General features: G+C 42.0%; 1 protein-coding gene across 2 annotated transcripts in view; it reads right to left on the bottom strand.

Annotated features, from left to right (window-relative positions):
* MYT1 (myelin transcription factor 1) overlaps positions 1-25,398 on the bottom strand; it is a 95,596-nt gene that overhangs the window by 15,623 nt on the left and 54,575 nt on the right. The window contains exons 11-19 of one of the 2 annotated variants that reach the window (XM_069751107.1): positions 21,574-21,788; positions 17,828-18,033; positions 17,285-17,554; positions 16,294-16,448; positions 15,514-15,615; positions 13,601-13,663; positions 13,415-13,483; positions 9,739-9,801; positions 4,752-4,835 (exon numbers count right to left, since the gene is read on the bottom strand). In XM_069751107.1, coding sequence (XP_069607208.1) covers positions 4,752-4,835; positions 9,739-9,801; positions 13,415-13,483; positions 13,601-13,663; positions 15,514-15,615; positions 16,294-16,448; positions 17,285-17,554; positions 17,828-18,033; positions 21,574-21,788 — 1,227 coding nt within the window. The remainder of the gene's footprint in view (positions 1-4,751; positions 4,836-9,738; positions 9,802-13,414; positions 13,484-13,600; positions 13,664-15,513; positions 15,616-16,293; positions 16,449-17,284; positions 17,555-17,827; positions 18,034-21,573; positions 21,789-25,398) is intronic. The other variant, XM_069751108.1, reaches the window with a different exon arrangement.

The following is a 25,398-nucleotide window of genomic DNA, read 5'->3' as shown; positions in this document are numbered from 1 at the left end:
TACCTTTCATTGCATCTCTACCATAGCATTAGGCAGTGTCAAACATCTGTCTGATTCAGGTTAACCCCTTAGCGGATAAGAGCGCAAATGAAAGCAGAAAGCCTGTTTGTCGTCGGCTCTTCCCATTTGCGATAATTGTAAAGAGTGGGATTTGGTTTAACATCTGCCGTCGTTTATTTGAAGAATGATTAACACAGTGATGGATCCTGAATTGCTCTTCTCTCAGTGGGGGGCAGCAGAGCTCAGCCTTGTGCCAAGCAGCCTGTAATACCCTGACAGAGCCACAGAATAGCTTCCATTCCACAATGCTTAGCACAACCGCTGGGGGTAACTATTGATAGAAGACCGCTTGCCGACCACCCAGGGACAATGTGCACTTTGCAGCCACGGGGGATTATAAATATGTCGCTGTTGCACAACACTTTTAGCAGAGTGACTGCAGCTCTCTGCCGATGGGAGCCACGATTTAAATGTATTTCATTTTTCATTTCCGTCTCTGATCACCCATGGTGTACACGATTCTTGTAAGATGTAAATGTTTTTCAAGGTGACACCCCCATGAAGGATCGGAGAATGTGTTTTGTGTAAACTGATTGTTATGTAGGACTTTCTACAGTAAACTATGGCAGGTTTATAAAAAGCCAAAACATATTGCTAGATATCATCACATAGGATAAAACACAAGTATCTATCATCTATCTATCTATCTATCTATCTATCTATCTATCTATCTATCTGTCTGTCTATCTATCTATAGATCTGTCTATCCCATATCTATCTATCTATCTATCTATAGATCTGTCTTTCCCATAGCTATCTATCTATCTATCTATCTATTATCTATCTATCTATAGATCTGTCTATCCCATATCCATCTATCTATCTGTCTATCCCATATCTATCTCTCTCTCTCACTATCTATCTATCTATCTATCTATCTATCTATCATCTATCTATCTGTCTATCTATCTATTCATCTATGTATCTATCTATGTATGTATCTATCTATCTATCATCTATCTATCTATCATCTATCTATGTATCTATCTATGTATGTATGTATCTATATATCTATCTATCTATCTATTATCTATCTATCTATAGATCTGTCTATCCCATATCCATCTATCTATCTATCTATCTATCAAATTCAAATTCAAATTCAAATGAGCTTTATTGGCAGGACTAAGTACATGTTAGCATTGCCAAAGCATATGGTAAAAATACGGGGGTGGGGGAGGGGGGGCATATAGAGGTCCAGGGAATATCAAATTCCTTTTAGAGGATAGGGGATGTTTCCAGGGTGGGGTATAGGAGTCCATGACATATCGGGCTCTTTAGTCGGGGGATAGGGATATGTCAAGTGTTGGGGTACGGGAGTCCATGACATATCAGGCTCCTCTTAGTCTGTGGCAGGCACTGACATATTCCGCTGCTACGGCCACTGCACTTTCCTCTTCCCCCAGTATTATCGGCAGTTTCTCTTCCTCCTCCTTGGAGGTGAAATCTGGGAGGAGATCAGACAGCCTCTTGAAGTGAGTGTCCCTCACTGCGGAGTATTTGGGGCACCTCAGCAGGAAGTGGGCCTCATCCTCCACGGCCTCCTGGGGGCACTGCTGGCAGAGTCTGTTCTCTCGAGGCTTGTAGTTCTGTCGGTGCCGCCCGGATTCGATGAGTAGGCTGTGGGCGCTCAGTCTGTACCGGCTCAGGATCTGTCGATCTTTGGGGTTTTCTAGTTTCTCTAGATATGGGGCCAGTTTGTACTCCCTCTGTAGATTCCGGTATATTGTCAGTTTCTGGGATTTGTTTATGTCGTTCCTCCAGATGCTGAGATATTCCTCTTTGACTTTGTGTACCATTTTCTGGATTTCACCTTTTGTCAGGCCATGGAGGTTGATGGCTTGGTCAGACTGGCTTTGGGTACTTTTCCTTGGGAGGCTTCCTGAGGCTTCCTGGTGTAGGAAGGCTTTGTGATGGTAGGAGCTGGGACTGCTACCTATCTATCTATCTATCTATCTATCTATCTATCTATCTATCTATTATCTATCTATCATGTATCTATCTATCTATCTATCTATCTATCTATCTATCTATCTATCTATCTATCATCTATCTATCATGTATCTATCTATGTATGTATCTATCTATCTATCTATCTATCTATCTATCTATCTATCTATCTATAGATCTGTCTATCCCATATCCATCTATCTATCTATCTATCTATCTATCTATCTATCTATCTATCTATCTATCCCATATCTATCTATCTATCTATCTATCTATCTATCTATCTATCTATCTATCTATCTATCCCATATCTATCTATCTATCTATCTATCTATCTATCTATCTATCTATCTATCATCTATCTATCTGTCTATCTATCTATTCATCTATGTATCTATCTATGTATGTATGTATCTATCATCTATCTATCTATCTATCATCTATCTATGTATCTATCTATGTATGTATGTATGTATCTATCTATCTATCTATTATCTATCTATCTATAGATCTGTCTATCCCATATCCATCTATCTATCTATCTATCTATCTATCTATCTATCTATCTATCATCTATCTATCATGTATCTATCTATCTATCTATCATCTATCTATCATGTATCTATCTATGTATGTATCTATCTATCTATAGATCTGTCTATCCCATATCTATCTATCTATCTATCTATCTATCTATCTATCTATCTATCTATCTATCTATCTATCTATCTATCCCATATCTATCTATCTATCTATCTATCTATCTATTATCTATCTATCTATCCCATATCTATCTATCTATCTATCTATCTATCTATCTATCTATCTATCTGTCTATCCCATATCTATCTATCTATCTATCTATCTATCTATCTATAGATCTGTCTATCCCAAACCTATCTATCTATCTATCTATCTATCTATCTATCTATCTATCTATCTATCTATCTATCTATCATCTATCTATCATGTATCTATCTATGTATATATGTATCTATCTATCTATCTCTCTATAGATCTGTCTATCCCATATCCATCTATCTATCTATCTATCTATCTATCTATCTATCTATCTATCTATCTATCCCATATCTATCTATCTATCTATCCCATATCTATCTATCTATCTATCTATCTATCTATCTATCTATCTATCCCATATCTATCTATCTATCTATCTATCTATCTATTTATCTGTCTATCCCATATCTATCTATCTATCTATCTATCTATCTATCTATCTATCTATCTATCTATCCCATATCTATCTATCTATCTAATATCTATCTATCTATCTATCTATCCCATATCTATCTATCTATCTATCTATCTATCTATCTATCTATCTATCTATCTATCTATCCCATATCTATCTATCTATCTAGCTATCCATCTATCTATTATCTATATCTATATCTATTATATATCTGTCTATCCCATATCTATCTATCTATCTATCTATCTATCTATCTATCTATCTATCTATCTAATATCTATCTATCTATCTATCTATCTATCTATCTATCTATCCCATATCTATCTATCTATCTATCTATCTATCTATCTATCTATCTATCTATCTATCTATCCCATATCTATCTATCTATCTATCTATCTATCTATCTATCTATCTATCCCATATCTATCTATCTCTCTAGCTATCCATCTATCTATTATCTATATCTCTATCTATTATCTATCTGTCTATCTATCTAATTAGTGAAAATTAAAACAGCAAAAATTCAATTCACCAACTTCTTGCACAAATACGTTTCTTTAATCCATTAGGGATACAAGCATGTCACCAGGCAGGGAATGAGCAGGGAGCTTGTCCAAGGCAACAACCGTTTCACGCTGTCAAAGTGCTTCTACGGGTCTACCGGTTGACAGCGAGAATTGGTCGTTGTCGTGCATAAGCTCCCTGCTCATTCTCTGCCTGGTCACGTTTGTATCCCTAATGGATTAAAGAAACGTATTTTTGGAAGAATTTGTCAAGTGCCATTTTTCTATTGGAATGACATTTACTACTAAGTTGTGCACCAATAATTATTTCTGCATTTGGCTGATCTGCTCCGTATGTGGGAAAATAATCTTGCTAGTAAAAAGAGCTGGTACCAGTAAGCTTCCACTCCGTTTGCTGATAATAGATCATCTGATGTCTCCTATGCAAAGAGAATTTTTTTTTTATTTGTCAAATGGTAATAATGAATTTAGAATCAAGCCCAAAGTTGTCAGGCTGATTTGCTGTTGTCAGTCTCAGGGAAAGTTCACACTACGTCTGACCCTTCCATCACATGTCTACGTTGGAAGTGTTGCCTGACATAAACCTCCCATAGTAGGTTCCAATATTGTATAGGCGCCCACCTCCAACTGTAAAACAAATGTATACCGCCAAATGGCTCCATATAAAGAGTATAATCAGTTACTCTTTTCTAAGAAGAAAAAAAAGTGCAACAATGTATACTAGCCCTATGGAAGTCAAAAGCTAGGGTAACCGGTATGGGGCAGTACTGGTACAAGAGCACTGCTGGTGGTGTTCTGTAAGTAGGCACCGTTTTGGTTTGCTACATTGTGTTTTATACTGTCATATTAGTATACTTTGTGATGTGCAAGATGCAAGCTCAGACTCTGGGGCCTCACGATAACGTGCGAATAAACCAATTACACGCACTTTCCAGTTACAATCATTGTACATGGTTTGTTTTTTTCAGATTCTCATCACGTGCTTGGCTTCTACTCACTTCATTAGCTCTGGGTCGTCCTTGTCATCCTTAGTGGGTGTAACTTTCATTCCGCTTTTCTTGGCACGAGGACAGCCTGACAAGCTATAAATTCATAGAAGAGGATGTAATTACTGCCATATGCTCAGCTCTAATACACAGTACAACCTATTCCCAGACTGTTCACCTGATTGGCCTCTGCAAAGCTATATTATAGCGTGATAGCAAACAAACCCAGAGATTGAGGCACTGCCACGTCTCCTGAGGCAATTATACACATGGCTCTACGGAAAACAATTACGCTGAGAAATATGCTATTTCTAGGAACATCAATTCATGAAGACGTTACAGGGAAAATGTGATACTACATGACAAATGTGCAACCTAAACAGGAGAGTATGGAGATAAGCTTCAAAATGATGATCATTATGTTTATAAAAAATATTAAAAAAAACTTTCTCGATTACAGAGTACCTTTCACCCATTTGAGCATACTAAACTGGCCATGTCATGGAATAGTGATTTGCAGAGCTGAGAAAAATGTAGTTTTTATTTTTTTAATTTCTCCTCTCCCTTGTAAAGATTTTTGCATCCAACTGGGTGTTACCAGAGATTTGTCTCTGGGGACATGGATTCTCTCCCCTGCATTTGGTTGATCAGTCATATGCAGCCACATTCTTTCAGGAGAAAAAAAGAGCATGGGCTCTCCTCGCTGATGTAAGCAACTACTGCGTAGAGATACAGCAGAGCTGAATTATGTATCATTACAAATACTTCCAGATCTTATCTCACGGCAGTCAGTGTGGGGGGAAGTTGAAAGCTGACAGCACTGTGAGATTAGATCTGGATGTGTCTCTAATGATACATAACTTAGCGCTGTTGGCAGCAGAGATCAGTGTGGAGAGGATGGCGTGTTCTTTTTTCCCCTGCATGACACTGCCTACTTATGATTGGTCAACCTCAAACAATGGAAGAAGTGCACACCCCCAGAGACATTGCTCTGGAAACACTCAGTTGAACTATAACATAAATTATAACTTAAACTCTGCAAGCTAATATCTTCACAACAGAGAGGTGAAATAAAAAAATAAATAAAAGCTATATTTTATTCAGCTCTGCAGCCACTAATCAAGGGGTGGGAACCTTTTTCCTTCTAAGTGCCATTTGGATATTTATACCATTCTTCCGGGGCCGTACAAATCGTGCGCTAAGTCCAGCCATAAAATATGTCCTGACACTGGCACTGGTGTCAGGACATAATCTTTCATTGAACGTAACTCAGCTTTCACTAGTGAACGTTGTGTGCACGTGCTCACAGAGCAAAAGGAGACTACAGGGCGGGCGGACATCAAAATACAGCTGATGGCACAAGCACTGCAGTTACTTGGAATCTGCCTGGGAGCCAGATAAAAGGTCATAGCGAGCTGTAAATGGCCTGAGGTTTCCCACCCCTGCACTAGTCCATGGTATGGCCAGTTTAACATGCTCAAACTGGTGAAAGGTCCTCTAAGTTTGTTGCATATTTTAGGTCACAGACACACAGATTTTAAAGGGAACCTGTCACCCCGAAAATCGTGGGTGAGGTAATCCCACCGGCATCAGGGGCTTATCTGCAGCATTCTGCAATGCTGTAGATAAGTCCCCGATGTTACCTGAAAAAGGAGAAAAAGACGTTAGATTATACTCACCCAGGGGCGGTCCCGCTGCTGGTCCGGTCGGATGGGCGTCTCCGGTCCGCTGCGGCGCCTCCCATCTTCTTTCCATGACGTCCTCTTCTGATTTTCAGCCACGGCTCCGGCGCAGGCGTACTTTGCTCTGCCCTCTTGAGGGCAGAGGATAGTACTGCAGTGCGCAGGCGCCGGAAAGGTCAGAGGCCCGGCGCCTGCGCACTGCAGTACTTTGTCTGCCCTCAACAGGGCAGAGCAAAGTACGCCTGCGCCAGAGCCGTGGCTGAAGATCAGAAGAGGACGTCTTGGAAAGAAGATAGGAGGCGCCGGAGCGGACCGGAGACGCCCATCCGACCTGACCAGCAGCGGGACCGCCCCTGGGTGAGTATAATCTAACGTCTTTTTCTCCTTTTTCAGGTAACATCGGGGGCTTATCTACAGCATTACAGAATGCTGCAGATAAGCCCCTGATGCCGGTGGGATTACCTCACCCGCGATTTTCGGGGTGACAGGTTCCCTTTAAACCATTCAGTAGCACCAGTAGGGGTGCATTCATATATATAATTTTTCCCAGGATTATTTCACAGTGTTATTTCAGATGGCAACTTTGTGCAATTTTCGCACCTGTCTGGTGTCTACAGCAAAGTTTCTTTATCCAACCAGATCAGATATTCATCCTTAGATATTTTGCCTTTGGACATAATAATGACCCCATGGGAAGCTATGGAATCAGTTTTGTCATCAATACAATTATTTAACTATTGTCACATCGGTGTCAGAACATGCTACTTCTACCTCTGCCTTGGACGCTAGATGGCATACACTAAGGCTGCCGTCGCACAGTATTTTACATAGTATTTGTAAGCCAAAACCAGGAGTGGGTGATAAATACAGAAGTGGTGCATATGTTTCTATTATACTTTTCCTCTATTTGTTCCACTCCTGGTTTTGGCTTACAAATACTGATGCAAAATACGGACCAAATACTGCTAGTGTGACGGCAGCCTAAATGCTGCTGGGCAATGGTAGCGTGTGACTGCTATTGTTAGGATTACTGGGACTGATTGTCCCTATCCAGTTTACTTATCTTCTTGCAGGATGCTAGTTATCTGATATAATTAGCTCTCTGATAGGGTTCCTACCTATTTAAACTATAGAAGTCAGTCTCTGACTGTCATCGATAAGTATTCCTTTATCTGGACCACATTGCTTTAATCTGCTTTGGTACTATTCGGGTTTCTTCTGTTTCTAATTTCAGCCTGTTAACTGATTATTCATCTGACTGACAATTTTGTTCCCTATCTGTACCCCCTGGTTCTGACCTGGCGACCTGACCATTCCTGCCAGCCCTCTCTACCGGCCAGCAGCTACTCATAGGATTCAACTAAAGGTACCATCACACTAAGCGACGCTGCAGCGATACCGACAACTATGTCGATCGCTGCAGCGTCGCTGGAGAGCTGTCACACAGACAGCTCTCCAGCGACCAACGATCCCGAAGTCCCCGGGTAACCAGGGTAAACATCGGGTTACTAAGCGCAGGGCCGCGCTTAGTAACCCGATGTTTACCCTGGGTACCGTTGTAAATGTAAAAAAACAAACACTACATACTTACATTCCCGGTGTCTGGTCAGGTCCCTCGCTGTCAGCTTCCCGCACTGACTGGTGAGCGCCGACCAGCCGTAAAGCAAAGCACAGCGGTGACGTCACCGCTGTACTTTACGGCCGGTGCTCAGTCAGTGCGGGAAGCTGAAGGCGAGGGACATGACCAGACACCGGGAATGTAAGTATGTAGTGTTTGTTTTTTTACATTTACAACGGTAACCAGGGTAAACATCGGGTTACTAAGCGCGGCCCTGCACTTAGTAACCCGATGTTCACCCTGGTTACCAGTGAAGACATCGCTGAATCAGCGTCACACACGCCGATTCAGCGATGTCAGCGGGAGATCCAGCGACAAAATAAAGTGCTGGACTTTCCCCAGTGACCAACGATCTCCCAGCAGGGGCCTGATCGTTGGTCGCTGTCACACATAACGATTTCGTTAACGATATCGTTGCTACGTCACAAAAAGCAACGATATCATTAACGATATCGTTATGTGTGACGGTACCTTAAGGGTCCCTGTGTAAGTCCACATCCTTGTAAAAGGGTAAAAGGATAAAGGTCAAGGCTTGGCACCGTCCAGGTTGAAAACTAATTATCCTGCAGGCATGGATTACGGCGTGGGAGAGAACGATGTATAGGTGAGGGATATTGTTGTTTTTTTATTTTAGTTTTATTACAGAAGACGAGGGCTTTGGTGGAATTAGGCATTAGGTGAGTATAACTGTGCTTATTATTTGTAAATAAAAGTGGAAAACTTTTGTTTTATTTATAATAAAAGATTTTATTCTGGCTGTGTCTTTATTTATCATGTAACTACAGGATTAGTAATGCATAAGTGTCTTGTAGACGCTTCTACAAAACTAATCCGTGGGCTTGAGGTCACCTGACAATACAAAGGTGACATCAACCCCACAAATATGAACCCAACATGCCACCGCTACAGGGCAAGTGGGAATAGCTGGGAAAAGTACCAGAATTGGCACATCTAATAGATGTGCCTTTTCTGGGCAGGTGCGGGCAGGTATTTTAGGCTGGGGGGCCTATAACAATGGCCCCTTACCAGCCTGAGAATACCAGCTCCCAGCTGTCCATTTTAGCAAGGCTGGTTGTCAAAAATGGGATGGACCCCACACCGTTTTTTTCAATTATTTATTTAAAGAACTAAAAAAATATTGTGGGGACCCCTCTATTCTTGATAACCAGCCTTGCTGAAGCTGACAGCTGAGAGTTGCAGCCCCCAGAAGTCAGTTTTGTGAGGTTGGTTATAGAAAATAGAGGGGAACCCACGCCGGATTTTTAAAAAAAATTATTTATTTATAGGGCAGGCGTCAGCAGATGAATACTCCCATCAGCCACTCCTGCTCTCACTGTTATTAGTGGCAGCAGGTGTAGGCTCATAGGAGTAATAGTCCCATCAGCTGCTGCCTGCTGTCATTGTGATCACCTGAATGCAACTCTCATCATTATCCCCTGCTCACGCTCACAGTACTTACCGTAATATTTTTTAGCTTCTATGCTAATTTTTCCTGCCTAGAAATACCCAATAAGTACTGAATGGATTCCCTTTCATCCTTTTTAGCAGCATTTTACAGCACATTTCATATTCAAAGACCGTGATGCAACTCACGGAAAGATGTTGCCCTATGTGACTTTGTGGCTTAACTCAGGATAGGCCCTAGAAACACAATACAAGCTATAAAAAAACCTAATAATTAATTCCCATAGGCTCTTACCTCCGATGAGACGCATAATTCCCTGTAATGTGTCCGGAGCCATCACATCCTGGGGTAGGGCACCTGTACAGGAGAAGAGAGAAGACATGAAAATTGGAGAAGACATCATAGAGATGCGCAGTATTACTTCTGTCCCGGATGAGCGTTCAAACAGATGAGTGAAAAGAAGGTTTTAATTCAATTAAGAAATAATTGTTAGGCACATGTAATGAATTAAGCATCATATCTTTAAATAATTTTTATAGATCTTGTATCAGATTCCTTTCATTTAGGGTATATGCAATAAAATGTCTTTTTCAGGTGGATACAGTCCGTAACCCCTTGAAAAAGTGCTAAGGAAACATTGGACATGTGCACTGCATTGTAAAAAAGACTTGCTGTGCAGATGTTCAGTTGTCTGTGCTCCTTTTAACTGCTTCACTCATCCAAAGATGCAAAGTGACCTGACCATTATTCAAGGTGGCAAAGCAACTGTAAAAGGCGACGCCACTGCTGGAATTTTCTGTTCACAAAACATCAACATCAGCATCTAAAAGGCATTGTGTGCATACACCCTTACCAGAATTTTCCCGTAAGGCCGGTGTCACACTTGCGAGTGCAATGCGAGAAACTCGCATCAATTCCTGGCACTGCCGCCGGCGGCTCGTAAAGCGGGTTCAGCTGCATAGAAATACATGCAGCCACACGCTCCGGTCCCGAGTGCCGGCGGCAGTGCCAGGACTTGATGAGAGAGACTCGCGACAGTTTCTCGGATTGCACTCGCAAGTGTGACCCCGGCCTAAGCGTTTAATCGTATGATGAAATGTTCTGCAACTTTCTAAGTGCAAACAGAACAATACAAGTCGCACAGCTGAGGCTCTGTCACTATTGTATCCAGCTAGACAACCATCTGTGAGCTAAAGACATTGGTAGCACAAAAAAGTGTCCTGCACTGATAGTTTGCTGCTAGATCTAGACTTTGGCGCAGATCTTCTTGCAAATTCCTTTAAAAGTAACTCACATTGAACATATCTTAAAGGCTATATTCACACAAAAGTCTTTGGAGGAGTTTTTTGGAGAGTATCTGCTCCAAAATAAGTTTTTCAAGCAGAAGACACTTTAGGAAAATGCTAGCGGTGCTTTTGGCGCCTTGATATCATTTTGCTGATGGCGTTTTTTCTGTTGTTGTATTTTTTACTTTTATGTATAACTCAGCGAGCGGCTTGAAGCCACCTGAAGAATGGCCGGATCACTTCTTTTAATCACTTCATGACTTTCAGGCCTGAAGGAGTTACAAGAGACTCAAAAAGTATGAACGTCAAGTTGTTTTTACATAGAGTTGCTTATGGTCATGCTTTTTAACATTTTTTAAAGCGGGTTTTGGTGTGGACCAGCCTAAAAAAGACATTGTGTACACATATCCTAATGCTACGTTCCCACAATGAGGTATTGGTGAGTTTTTGATGTTGCAGATTTTCTGGACCATTACAGCACCCATTAAGTAAAATAGGTTACTTGCATTTGTTCGAACATACACAGAGTCAAAAACTCACCAAAAAGTCCTCAAGAATGCTAGAATTTTTTTTCCTATTCATAACTATGAGAAATCCACCTTGCTGTTCACATGAAGAGGTTTCCTTCTTGGTTTTTTCTTTTTTTTTAACAGGTTTTGAAACACCAGATCGAAAGAAAAAGTGCATGTCACTTGTAAAACTGCTCCAATGCGCTCCAAACTAGTCACATGCATTTCAAAAGACTGCGAAAAAATGCTTTATGAAAAAACTCCCAAAACACTTTAGAACAGAAGTTAAAAACTTGTGAAAATAAGAACATTTCCTAAAGAAAACTTGTTGTTTTTGAATGCCTCAAAAAACACTGTGTGAACATAGCCTTAAGAGTATTTTCTAGCCTATATACACTTGTAACAAACCCTCAGCTGTGAGATGCATTAGGCAACGTGCCCACGGTCAGGAAGAGCAGCGTTTTGGATGCAGCTCACCTGCGCTGCGTCCAAAACGCTGCATTCTACATTACAAGTACAGTGGATGGGATTTATAAAAACCCCATGCCCACTGTGCTTCTATTTGACACTGCGTAAACTCACCCGTGGTGCGGATTTACAAGCCGCAGCATGTTAATTATCAGCAGCGGAGACATTGTGTACTCTCACCCATAGCCATTCAGTAGATGCAGTAAATACGCATGGGTCACTGAACAAATGCGGATTTACCTGAGTCATTAGAACACAGCGTTTTGGATGCAGTGAAAATACGCTGCGTCCAATACGCTGCTATTTCCTGATCGTGGGCACATAGCCTAAGCTGTGTACAGGAAGTAACCAGAAATGTTTCTTCTGAGCAAGCATGGATTTTGATAGTGGTGATAAATTGAAACACAAAGCAAACCAAAAACCTGCAGAATGTAAAATTGTACAATAGTTAAACGGGTTATCCGGACTTTATTTTTGTTTTGAGACTAAGCACTTATGAGCAGGTATTTGCTAACTACCTGTCTGCTCTGCCCTGTGTTGATCTCTCCTGGCTCAGAGCGGTCACAGACCGCTCATGGAATCAATTCTCCTGCTTCCTGTGACGTCACGTCAACAGAGCAGTTCCTTCTCTTCTGCTCTGCTCTATCGATGGGGCGTCACTGCCGACGTCATTTTGACTGACAGCCGGCTCCCCTCTGCGTTAGGCTGAGCCGGCTGTCAATCAACATGACGTCGGCAGTGATGCCTCGTCGACAGAGCAGAAGAGGAGGAACTGCTCTGTTGACGTGGCTTCACAGGAAGCAGGAGAATCGCCGGCAGGAGCGGTCTGTGATCGCTCTGAGCCGGGAGAGATTGTCACAGGGCAGCACACACAGGTAGTTAATAACTACCTGCCCATAAGTGCTTACCCCCATAGGAAAATTTAAAAAAAAGTCCTGAATTACCCCTTTAAAAGGGTCTCCTGTATCCTGGCCTTCACTCATGACATTTCAACATGGACATGTGTTGTCTGCTGCCTCAAGTGATTGGCTGCAGTGGTCACATGTCTGTGTCAAAGCCTGGCAGGGAACCCGGGTATCTGTTTTAAGGTGAAACCTGTCACATTCTCATCGTTTTTGGGAGCTGTTCTCTGCGTACAGGAGAACAGGATCTATTAATTTGATGATGCCTTATTCAACAATTGGGCTGTATATCAGGACGATAATGAACACATTGAAGGTGCAGAGTCAGTCATTAATGCACAGGAATATTTCCTGATGTGCAGTTCTGCTTTGATATGAAATGATAACATGAAGGATGATGAGAAGATCAAGGAACAAGAATCTCTGCGACAGCTCTTCTCTAATGCAATTGTCAGGCGTGCAGTGCTAAAAGCAGCCAGCGGGGGCAGTAAGACGTGACATGCTCTGAACTAGCTCGCATTAATTTACGCATGGCTTAATATACACTTGACATCCATTCTCTAGCAAATAAGGAAAGCAGGGTGGGCGAGGGGTGCAGCAATTAGCCCTGAAGAAGCAAAATCTGCTTAGAGCTCAAATGACAGACACTAGTATTGATCAATATGTAACGTCTTCTCGTTACATTTTTTTTCCCACCCTGGTTCTAATGACCCACTACAGCTTTTGATCAGCCTCAGCAGATTTTGACAAGCAGAAGGGAGAGAAGAAAAGCCAGGAGTAGCAGTTTAGCTCAGCGCAAACATACTTGAGATCAGCAGAGTGTGCAGCCATGAGGTTTCTGAGACTCTTGTCAGCAAGAGGGCAACCAGAAAGACTGAAAGAGAACAGATAGATAACTGGATAAGCCAAAATAAAAAAAAAAGAGGTGTGCGGGATAGTACTAAACAGCCTGCAAGCCAAAGCAAAAAGGAGCAGTCAAGAGAAGTCTAACCTGCGGTGAGAGGCATAATTTCCAGTAATGTGTCCACTTCCATCACATCCCGGTGTAGGGCAGCTGCGTGTAGAGAAAATGTCATGTTACTAGAAAGCGCAGCAAACAAATGTAATGTTCTGTGCCGTGTATTTGTCTATTTAATTGGCAATGCACATGTCTCATCAACTCCATTGGTAGTGGTTAGTGATGAGCGCAATGCTCGTTACCCGAGTTTCCCTAAGGTGCCTCGGTATGCACCGAGTATTGCAGGCGCTGGAGTGACATATTCGAGTCCGCACCACATGTTTCACAGCTGTTAGCCACAAAACATGCGGGCGTGGAGACTTGAACATGTCACTGGAGCACCCGCGATACTCGGTGCATACCCGAGCACCCTAGGGAAACTTGAGTAACGAGCACTTGCGCTCATCACTAGAAGGGATCCTTTTATTTTATAGGAATTCGGATCCACACAAAAAAATTCTAATTTCAGTGTGCATTCTGGACATGTATTATACCTTTCCAAATGGCAAAAAAATAAGATCCCGAGACCTCCATATTATTTATGTAAGTGCGAGATTGCAAGATATGGTTGTTAGTCTCATATCTTCTGTGTCTTCCCTGCTTTCTAGAGGGCAGGGGTACAAGATCAAGACAGAAGATGAGAAGGGTAATACGAGCAGCCTGGAATATCTCATCATTTCCTTGGTCGTAACTGAAACCTTCCTACGCATCTATCTAGGTCACATAGCCGACAAGGACCATTGATTGTCAATTGCCATTCATTGTTTTTCCCTTAAACCATACTCTTCCACTTTGTTTCTTTTGCCCAAAATTTCCCACAAAGGGTTTTTTTTTCTAGCAATCAAGATGCAGACACAATCACTGCAAAAGTGAGCTACATACTTAGAGCCACTCGATCATTGCAGGCTCTTCTCCAAGCACACCAAACTGTGACACTGAAATTACAGGATAAAAGACGTACACAACACTAGAGTAGAAGACAAGGGATGCTGGTACCTGGCCCGTGAGGGCAAGACAAGACCGACAAACACATAAGGATGTCTGTAGTCTACTTATGGGGGGAGGGCAAGGCAGGTGGTGTTCAAGGAATAAGAACTCACACTACCTATTCCATAAGCAGGCTGTCCCTAGGAACAGTTCCTCTACTTTCTGCTGCAGCTCAGGAGAGAGCACACAGGCCAAAAACTATGACATGCCTACAGGATAAATATAGTAAAGTCCTAGACTTTTATGAGCTTTATTCTCTTGAAAAAAAGAAGCTGGAGGCGGAAACAGCAATAATCCACAAAGAAACCTGGGAACATGTGAATTGCGAAGTGCAACGGCCGAAATTGCCTTTTTTAAATAAAATTGTACCAAGTGAACATAAAGGTGATAGCTTAATTACATCATTACATCAAGACTATAGAGTACAAGCTTGTGATTTTTTTCCCAAGCGTTGTGTTCCTATAACCTAACATAAGATCAATATTAGGGCTTTTCACCTTCACTTGAGAATTTGGCGTAAAGATGCAAAAAAAAGTTTTGAGCTACATTGGGCTCGGGCTGTAAATGTTATTTTTTTGATACGACCCTCCTTTTCTATATTCATGTTTCTGATCCAATTCATTTTTCAGATTTCTTTATCTCCATCTCCCGTCACCTAAATTTAGCAGAACTATAAAAGTGCTAACAAACAAGAAACCTCTTTCGAGGAGTAGTGCAATTTATACATTTCTAGGAAACGTATCAACAAATCAAAAGTTTCTGCCAACTTTAGGAACAGCTATGAGATTGGACCACAATTATCTGAGCAATATTATACTCGTCTAGCTTTCCAAAACCAGCGATCCTCTTGGTCTGAAGATACATTCCCACCATTGCTACTTTCTTTGGTATGCTAAGCGAAGGCTTAATGTAGAACTTACTCATTCAGGAGGGTTCCTGCTTTTTTTCCTCCATCGCCCCCTTTTGGACTTGCGCACCCCCCGTCACGAATTGGCCGAATATCCCGTTGTGCAGCAAAATATCTGAGAAAATATTGGTTTCAAGTAAGTCCAACGGGAGGGCCATGTTCTGCCAGACTTAAAATGTGCCCACTGTCTGCATAGAGTGGAAGCAGCGACTTTGTAGACTGAAATAATATTCATGGGATTGCAGTGAGGATGAAATATTGATTCAGTACACAAAATGACTGCCAACACAGTGCATAGGCAACAGGCAAACTTTAATGCAGGGGTACATCTGGGCAAAATGGGAACCCTTTATGCATCTCAGTGAAACAAAGACACTGACTTACCTCTATGAGGTTCGAGGCTGGAGAAGGGATATTTTCTCAGCTCCGCTCTCCAACCTGGAACTCAAGCGTCTTGCCATGGTAATTGTAGAAAGCAAAAAACATCATACTGTAGCCCCAATGACTGTATATAACTGTACAGTGAACTGCAGGAACTAGTTTGCGTCTAGATGTCACCTAATCTACTAATGTACTCAACTGTTACATAAGCGCACCTTAGAGGATGAGTGCAACGCCAGTGTTGCCTGTACACCCACTTACCTGCCCTACCAACAAGAGTAATGCATGTAATAACGGGGTCCTTTCATAAACTGTACAGATTTCCCTACCTGCCAAAATGTGTCTGGCTCTCAAACTAAGCTATTGTGTCTGCCCTAAGTTAATAATTCACGTTATATTCCATTTTACTTACGTCAGCAGCTCTTTCTTGCTGTCCTTGGAGAGAAACTTCAGTTTGAAATTGCTGAGCGTCACGTCTCCGGGGTATTTACGGTCTTCAAAGTTCTCCTCCTGCATCTCTTGGTCGTCTGCTTCTGATGAAGCAAAAGATGCTCCCGCAGGTTCAGACTTTGAAGAACAGTAGAGTTTAGTTTTCATTTTAATTCTTAAACAATACATATTAATGCTTAAAAGATATTATGGCACCTAGGATGGAATTTATGGAGATAGACACGCTATGGAGAGAAACACGCTATGGAGAGAGACACTATGAAGAGACACAGTATGGAGTGAGACAATGTGGACAGAGACACGTCGTGGAGTAAGACAGTATGGAAATAGATACACTATGGTGACAGACACGCTATAGAGACATGTTCTGGTGAGAGATACGCTATGGAAATAGACAATATGGAGCGTGACATGCTATGGAGTGAGGCATGCTATGGTGTGATACATGCTATAGCAGTGCTTCTCAACTCCAGTCCTCAAGAGCCACCAACAGGTCATGTTGGAGAGGATTAAATGTTGCTTTTAAACTATTCACAAACTGTATAATATTGTTCCCTTCCAGTAAAACTCACTTAAGATTGTCAGGACCTTTAGAAAGCCACAAGCAAGATTATCTCTGCATCATTAGTCTAAAAGTGTCCAAACAGATTATTGGGGGGACCAGCCATGTACATGGAGGCCTCCAGACTTTCCCTGACAGATGATGTCAAAGACAAAGAAGGATTTCAACACTCAATCCATTTAATTTTGAGAGAGAGAACTGGTCATCAGAGGTGTGTGCCGGTGACTCACTCCTTTGTCCTTATTATAATGCTCAGCCAAACTGTGCATGCGTGTGTATGAAGAAGTTGGTTGGAATACTTGTCGGTGAAATGAGTGTTTGGCTGAAAGCTATTGGAGGAGTACAGCCATCTTTAGACAATCTTTTGTCTCGTTGTCCACCAACAACTTACTTCTTCAGGCTCCTCTTCACGTTGGCGATTTGGCTTGGTATAGTCAATGGGTCCATCCCAATCATCTTGCCGAGAAGTCTGGCTGGACTGGGGTGAGGTCATAGTGCTACTTGTGGCACTGGTGCAATTTTGGCGTTGGGACTGGTCTGGAGACTTCATGCTTGGACTACTGCTGCAACTGCTGCTGCTGGGGAACGTGTTCTCCCTTTTCCGATGTTTGTTCATACTCAAGTCCAAAGTGCCATTTTCATCTACTTCAATGTCCATAGACTGCAAGCACAGACGGGGGGGCGGAAGACATTGTGTTAGTTTTCACACACAACAGTTGTTAATGAAGACAATAAACAATATGGAAGAACGATTTCAGTAGATGAACTTTTGAAAGTGTAAGATCCCCACAAACTAGTTTTGAGGACCTTATGAAATAATGCTGGATATGCACAAAATCTTCAAAGACATAATGTAAATCGTAGCTTCAGATTGATGAGTTTCAGCAATTTACATGACATCAAAGGTAAATCAAATGATAAAGCAGGTACTCACTTTACATGGCAGGTCCTGCTGCTTTGTACTGAGATTCTCCGGCATCTCCCAGCACCGAGTGGAAAGATTCAAGATGGCCGTTGCTGCCATGTGTGCAGCCTCGGCATCATGGGTGTAATCAAAGCCAGAGGATGAAGATGAAGTGCTTTTAACATAGCTGCTGGATGGACTGTGACTTGGGGATGAGGCCTTTGGAAATGGTTTAGCTGTGAAAGAATAGACAACTAACCATATTAGAAAGCATAGGAAACAGTCAAAAACAAAGTGCCAAGGGCAAGTTATCTTGAACAAAGGGGTGTCCAACTTCTTTGAAAACTTTGCACACTTTTATGCACACTTTCTTTCCCATTTGCTTCCTAAATGCACACATCAAGGAATTGATAGTTGGAAATAAGTCATCACCTGTCTGCTGGATAGATCTTTTGGGGTCCGACGTGTTAAGCAGAAATGGACACTTTTATTGAGCCGCAATGAGCGTGGCCGACCCTAGCTCCATAAATTCTTTACGGGGTTATTGGAAAAAGCTGAGCACAGTGCTAAAAAGTCTCAAAAGGAATGGATGGAGAGGTGTTTAGGTGTGGCAATGTTACTCCATTCTGTTGGAGGAATATCAAGACACATTCTGCTGATTATTGTGGGACCCAGGAGGTGGACCCTTATGGGTCTATAAATTAACATTGATCCTGTGGATAGGTGATAAGTTATCGTCACTGGACAACCCATTTATTCAACTTTCTAAATAGTCTTAATTTAAAAAAAATGCTACCTTTCTGCTGCTGCATTGTGTTTGTAAATGTGTGAGTAATGTGAGTAAATGTTACTAATCAGTCAGAGCTTCTGGTTCAGCTCTGCGCTTTCTTCTTTCAGTGTTAGAGATAGCAGCATGGAGGTTGAGGGGGTTATACATAGATTACCACTATCTGGGCAGGGGAGAAAGTAGAAAACAGTCTTTAGATAAGGAGAAAAGCAAATGAAGAGGAAATAATATAGAAGTTGTGCTAATGAAGACAGCAGCCCTCCAGCCTACTTTACTGAGAGAGGCGCTCCCAAATACAAGATGCTGAAGCTAGGATCAGGCTGTAAACGGCATAGCATGGGGTCTGAAATGAAGTAATGAATGAAGATTGCAAAAAAAAACTAATTAAATGTAACCACTACCGTATGTAAAAATCTTTTTTTTGCACATCAAAAGTGTCCAAACCCTTTAAGTATTTATCTCGTTTTATAGCATCATTTGCCCTTTAGAGATAAATTAATTACATAATGACTATGTGACCCAGGCCCGCCTGCACTGCTTTCCCCTGGCTCAGAAAAGTGCAATTTTATTTTTTTTGCATTAAATTCTACACCATGAACCAGTTCACTAAATATAATATATCCTCCGCTAAGAAACTCCTACAAATACCTAATGAATTGCATTATGAGCTACCTCGGCTGCTGCGCATCTACTTTAAATCTCCTCTGGGAAATTTAACCAGTGGGAAGATTCATCTCCAATTTGCTTCCACCTCCTCCATGAAGTTTTACATTTAATAAATCTTTCCAGCTCAGATGGATTTTCAGGCAGTGAATTAGAGGAGAAGAGCGGTGCCGGGACGGTTCGTCGTCCTCGCTGCTTTGCCGGAATTTATTTTGTCAGTACAATTACCCAGAAAAATGCTCTGCAAATATTGCAAATGAGGCGATCTTATTCAGCGGGAGAATTATTTTTGCTGTGAAACAAATGACTTTTCCGTCAGTCCTAACCCAAGCTGTCAGCGCCACTTCTCCAATTTGGCCAGTAGCCAACGTCATCATTCTGTGTGCCGCGTGGGTTCAGCAATAAAGACGTAAGTCCCATTGTGCTGCTATAGTGGAGTCATCTCTGAAGCATGAACATTTTTTTTTTTTACTGAGCAGCTGTGTCAGGATTACACAAGGATCTTGGAAAGTAGGATTAGTTATGAGGGAAAGCCCTCTCGAGGCTACTGAGATCTACAAGCAGTTTTCCTAAACCCCCTGATATTCTTTGCTGAGCTCTAGCAACAGATCCTGATTGCAGATTACAGCGTTTTACCTCGTCCCCCTAAATGGAGCTTCCAACATTTCATTCCTTTCTTAATCTTTGATATAAACTTATTACTAAACTACATTTTCCCAGAAAATATAAGTCCTTAAGTCATCTTTTTTTTCCTCGCTGCCATAAACGCTACTCCACTGTTTCCAATGTGTGTGTGTGTATACAGTGCCGGCAAAAAAAATCTTTACACTTGCGCAGCAAAAAAAAAACTTTACATGTAAAATCCACATCATAATTTCACTTTTTAAAAGTGTACACAATGGGGGAGATAATAAAAAACTGTCTAATATTAAAGCTGGGTTTGTTGCAAATATCAACCAATCAACGCTCAGTTTTCACTTCTCTGGTAAAGTGAAAGCTGCACTCTGATTGGTTGTTATGTGCAGCTCAGCCAGTTTTGCTATTAGGCAGTCTTTTATTATCTCCCTCAGTTTTTTGTTATCTCCCACAATGAGTCGAAAGAAGCTTAAAATGGAAGAGAAATCCCGTGCCTTGACTCTGGTCGAGAAGGGGGATTCGGTGATTGCTGTAGCTAGAGATCTGGGAGTGTCAAGAGAAGCAATTTATCAACTGAAGTGGTCGGCGGCATCATTGCCTCCTGGGATGGTACCGCAGAGGAAGTCACGCTCTGGCGCACCTAAGGCTAGGTTCACATTGCGTTAATGGGTTAACGCTAACGGACTGCGTTGCACGGCGAAAATGTCGCAATTAACGCCGTGCAACGGATCCGTTAGCGCACCCATCGACAGCAATGTGATTTGTGCCTGTAGCGCATCGCTAGCACATGCCATTTTCGGCACGCGCTAGCGATGTGCCGTTCTTTTGTGACGGACCTCGGACGCTGCTTGCAGCGTCCAAGGTGCGTCCGAGGTCCGTCCCTCGCTAGCGCTGATCGGGGATCTGCACTAGCGGGGACGGCGAACGCGGACCCAAAATAAACATTGCGTTAGCGCAATCCGCTAGCGCTAAGTGCTTAACGGACTGCCCTAACGTAATGTGAACCTAGCCTTAGAAGACTTCACCAAGGACTGATAAGCTTCTGAAGCGTGAAGTGATGTCACATCTTTCTACAACTGCCGTTGAACTACAAAACAAAGTACCCTATGCTCCTCCAGAACATCGCAACTAGGACAATTCGTCACCGCCTGCAGAAGGACCCGGGTCTACCAAGTTGCCGTGCCACAAAGAAGCCCCTGCTCACAGCAGCAATGAAGATGAAAAGGCTTGCCTTTTGTAAGAAATATCAAGATTGGACATCTGAAGAGTGGAAGAAAGTGATGTTTAGCGATGAGAGCACTTTCAGGCTGGTCAGGGGGGGCTCAAAGGTCGTGCGTTGTCCGAGTACCGTGTCACGGTATGACCCAAAATATACAGTTAAGACTGTTAAACACCCTGACAGTGTGATGGTGTGGGGTGCTGAATCCATGCCTAAACGACTGCAGATGGTGATAAAATGTAAGGGTGACATGACAAAATACTAATTGTAATAAAATATCCACAATAAAACACTTGAATCACTTGAATATTAAGATTTTGTGGTTTCACTGAACTTGTAAAGATTTTTTTGCCGACACTGTATGTGTTTGTGCTGACAAATATAATTTCCGAACCCCCCGTGTACAGTCAATCTGCCTATATCTCACCATATAACGTGTTGCCGGTGTACAATATGATGACCCATACTTACATTTAAAGGCTTTGGGTGAGGTTTCGCTTGTCTGAATCTTTGGGGCAAGCAAGCGTTTGCCGAAAACCTGAGCATCAAAACTTGCATAATCAAAGGTAACCTTGGAGTATTTCTCCAGTTCCTTGGCTAAATTGGCTCTTGGCGTTGCAGGAACCATGTTAGGCCTATAGCTGCCATACTGGGGAATCTCCAGCTGCTTCACAAAGCACATGGGCCTAGGAATAGAGTATGATCAGTGATTGGCATGCAGGTTAGAGGATTATAAATATAGCAGAGCTATGACTAGCATATGCCTCCATACACATTACATAACTGTTTCTCTTCTATACTCAGGAATGCCTGACTAGACGGAACTCTTTTGTGTCCTCCATGAGAGAGACTCTGTCAGACTCCTCTGGCACCGGCATATCTTGGGGAGAGAAAAATGTTGAGCCACTGAAATTCAACTGGCCGGATCTTTCTCTACCGTGACATCATCTGTCGCATAGAGTCGGGAGGCCTCCATACGTATTAGACTTTCGGCTGGTCCTGCAACTATGGGCTCGGCTATCTTCAGTCTAAAATGTATCACGGCCTTTAAATGTTTATAGGCACAGTTGTGACTCAAAAGTTGGGTCGCCCCGTGAATACAACAATACATTAGTCTCTCCCGTTAGACATAAAAGCCAGGTAAAAGTGAAGAGCATATGGGTAGCACTGTTTTGTACTTTTGACTTTCAGGCTGCATATCTCATTATCCACTACTGCTTTGAACTTGAGACTGTCATCATTTTATAGACAATCATCTTGGCTGTTTCATAACTTAAATTTGACTTGCAACTATTTAGCATATGATTAGTTCTGCAGATTCTGGTCATGTCACTGCATTGCTACTGTTTTGCTCCTAAAGATCTAAATTTACATTTTTATTATTTTGGTAGTATTTTGTAATTCCACCTTTGGCTTTCAACACTGCCTGAATTCTTCTTGATCAGATTCAAACATGTGTCGACCGAAATGTGATCTCAGGTTTCTTCTACATGTTACCAAAGTTGGTGCATACTGTTTGACTCACTTTGGTATGTATACAGTTTTTTGTTCAACTCTACCATCAAGTGTGTGATTTGTTTGAGGACTGAGAACTGTGGCGGCCAATCCAACACCGCTGCTTCATTGTCGTGGAACCATTTCTTCGCCAATCTCGACGTATGCTTTGTGTTGTCGTCCTGTTAGAACACTATGTCGTCCTTTTCATACCCATACTTACTTGGGTGTACGAAGTAACTCGTCTTGTAGTATACTCACATATAGCTCAGCATTGAGACCACCATTGATCCTGATCAAGCAGCCAATGCCTTTGGCTGTGAAACAACCTCACATCATCAGACTTCCTCCACCAAACTTGACATTTCCTTCAATTTCTTTTGTCAGCCCCTTTTTCCCGTGTTTCTTTCAGACCCATTTGCACCTATCAGACTTCAGTCTATTGACTTTCATGTCATCTCTCCAAATCACCTGTTTCAAATCTTTAAATGTCCAGTTTTCGTTCTTGTTTGCAAACTCGAACTGATGCTTCTTATGAGAATATTGAAGTTGAGGCTTTTTCACCTTTTTTGGGGTCACCATTCCAGACTTTGTGTAATGTCGTTGCACAGTGCTTGCATCGATGTCTGTGATCTCACTAGTATGAAGCATACGAGCCACCACCACCACTGCCGTGTTTGTCGCCCCAGAACTGATAGACCTTGGGATGAGCCAACTTGTTGATATTTTGCCTGGACCTTTTGGCTTCTGAATGGATGGACGGCCTTCATTTTCTATTCTTCCAACTGTCATGGCGCTCATATGATACAGTTTGGCAATTTTCTTGGCCAAGAGACCGCTATCGATGAGCTGGATAATGCTGTTTCTCTTTTCTAGGGAAATCATCTTCATGGCTGCTCCTCGATTTGAACCAAAGATCTTTCACTTGGGAAGCAACCTAATAACACACTGAGCTATTAGGGAATGTGAGAACAGGTTGTATTTTGTAGTATTGAGGAAGAAAAATATTTTTCCACCAACAGCAAAATGGTAACAATGCAGTGACATGACAAGAATCTGCATAACTAATCATATGCTAAATAGTTGGAAGTCAAATGTATGTATGGGATAGCCAAGATGATTCTCTATAAAATGATGGCAGTCACACGATCGAAGCAGCAGTGGATGGTGAGATATGGAGCCTGAAAGTCAAAAGTTCAAAACATTGTTACCCTTTGCTTATCACTGTATATATGTACCGGTGTGTATCTATATATATATATATATATATATATATATATATATATATATACAAAACACTTCTTTTCTTATCTGAATATGGTTATACAAGGAATGAAGCTCCATCGTAGCCTCTTGTAACCTTCCTATATCTCCAGAGCAGGGATTGTGGTTTCTGTCTTGAGGCCTCAATACACATTAGACTAATGTTGGCGGAGCTCGCCAATATCGATGGGTTCACCTGACAGTCTAATGTCTGGTCGGGAGAGATGTCAATTGCGCCTAGCTGATTTGGATCCACTGATTGCATTGCTCTCCTGAAGATGAGCTGCTGGCCACCAAGTCAGTCAGCTGCTTTCTCATAGAAAACACAGAAGTGCTTGGACAACAGAGTGCCCCTGTATATGTGAGAGTTGTTTGATATTTATGTTGGCCGAATGTTCAGCCGAAGCATCGTTTGACCAAAGCCAATGTACAGTCATGGCCAAAAGTATTGACACCCCTGCAATTCTGTCAGATAATACTCAATATCTTCCTGAAAATTATTGTAAACACAAATTATTTGGTATTATTATCTTCATTTAATTTGTCTTAAATGAAAAAACACAAAAATAATTGCCCGAAATCCAAATTGGATATAATTCCACACCAAACATAAAAAAGGGGGTGGACAAAAGTATTGGCACTGATTGAAAAATCTTGTGATGCTTCTCTAATTTGTGTAATTAACAGCACCTGTAACTTACCTGTGGCACCTAACAGGTGTTGGCAATAACTAAATCACACTTGCAGCCAGTTGACATGGATTAAAGTTGAGTCAACCGCTGTCCTGTGTCCTTGTGTGTACCACATTGAGCATGGAGAAAAGAAAGAAGACCAAAGAACTGTCTGAGGACTTGAGAAACCAAATTGTGAGGAAGCATGAGCAATCTCAAGGCTACAATCTCCAAAGACCTGAATGTTCCTGTGTCTACCGTGCGCAGTGTCATCAAGACGTTTAAAGAACATGGCACTGTGGCTAACCTCCCTAGATGTGGATGGAAAAGAAAAATTGACAAGAGATTTCAAACGCAAGATTGTGCGGATGTTGGATAAAGAACCTCGACTAACATCCAAACAAGTTCAAGCTGCCCTGCAGTCCGAGGGTACAACAGTGTCAACCCGTACTATCCGTCGGCATCTGAATGAAAAGGGGCTGTATGGTAGGAGACCCAGGAAGACCCCACTTCTTACCCCGAGACATAAAAAAGCCAGGCTGGAGTTTGCCAAAACTTACCTGAAAAAGCCTAAAACGTTTTGGAAGAATGTTCTCTGGTCAGATGAGACAAAAGTAGAGCTTTTTGGGCAAAGGCATCAACATAGAGTTTACAGGAGAAAAAAAGAGGCATTCAAAGAAAAGAACACGGTCCCTACAGTCAAACATGGCGGAGGTTCCCTGATGTTTTGGGGTTGCTTTGCTGCCTCTGGCACTGGACTGCTTGACCGTGTGCATGGCATTATGAAGTCTGAAGACTACCAACAAATTTTACAGCATAATGTAGGGCCCAGTGTGAAAAAGCTGGGTCTCCCTCAGAGGTCATGGGT

The sequence above is a fragment of the Ranitomeya imitator genome, chromosome 2 (genome assembly GCF_032444005.1).
Source record: "Ranitomeya imitator isolate aRanImi1 chromosome 2, aRanImi1.pri, whole genome shotgun sequence".
NCBI lineage: Eukaryota > Metazoa > Chordata > Amphibia > Anura > Dendrobatidae > Ranitomeya > Ranitomeya imitator.
This window is presented reverse-complemented; position numbering and strand designations above follow the sequence as displayed.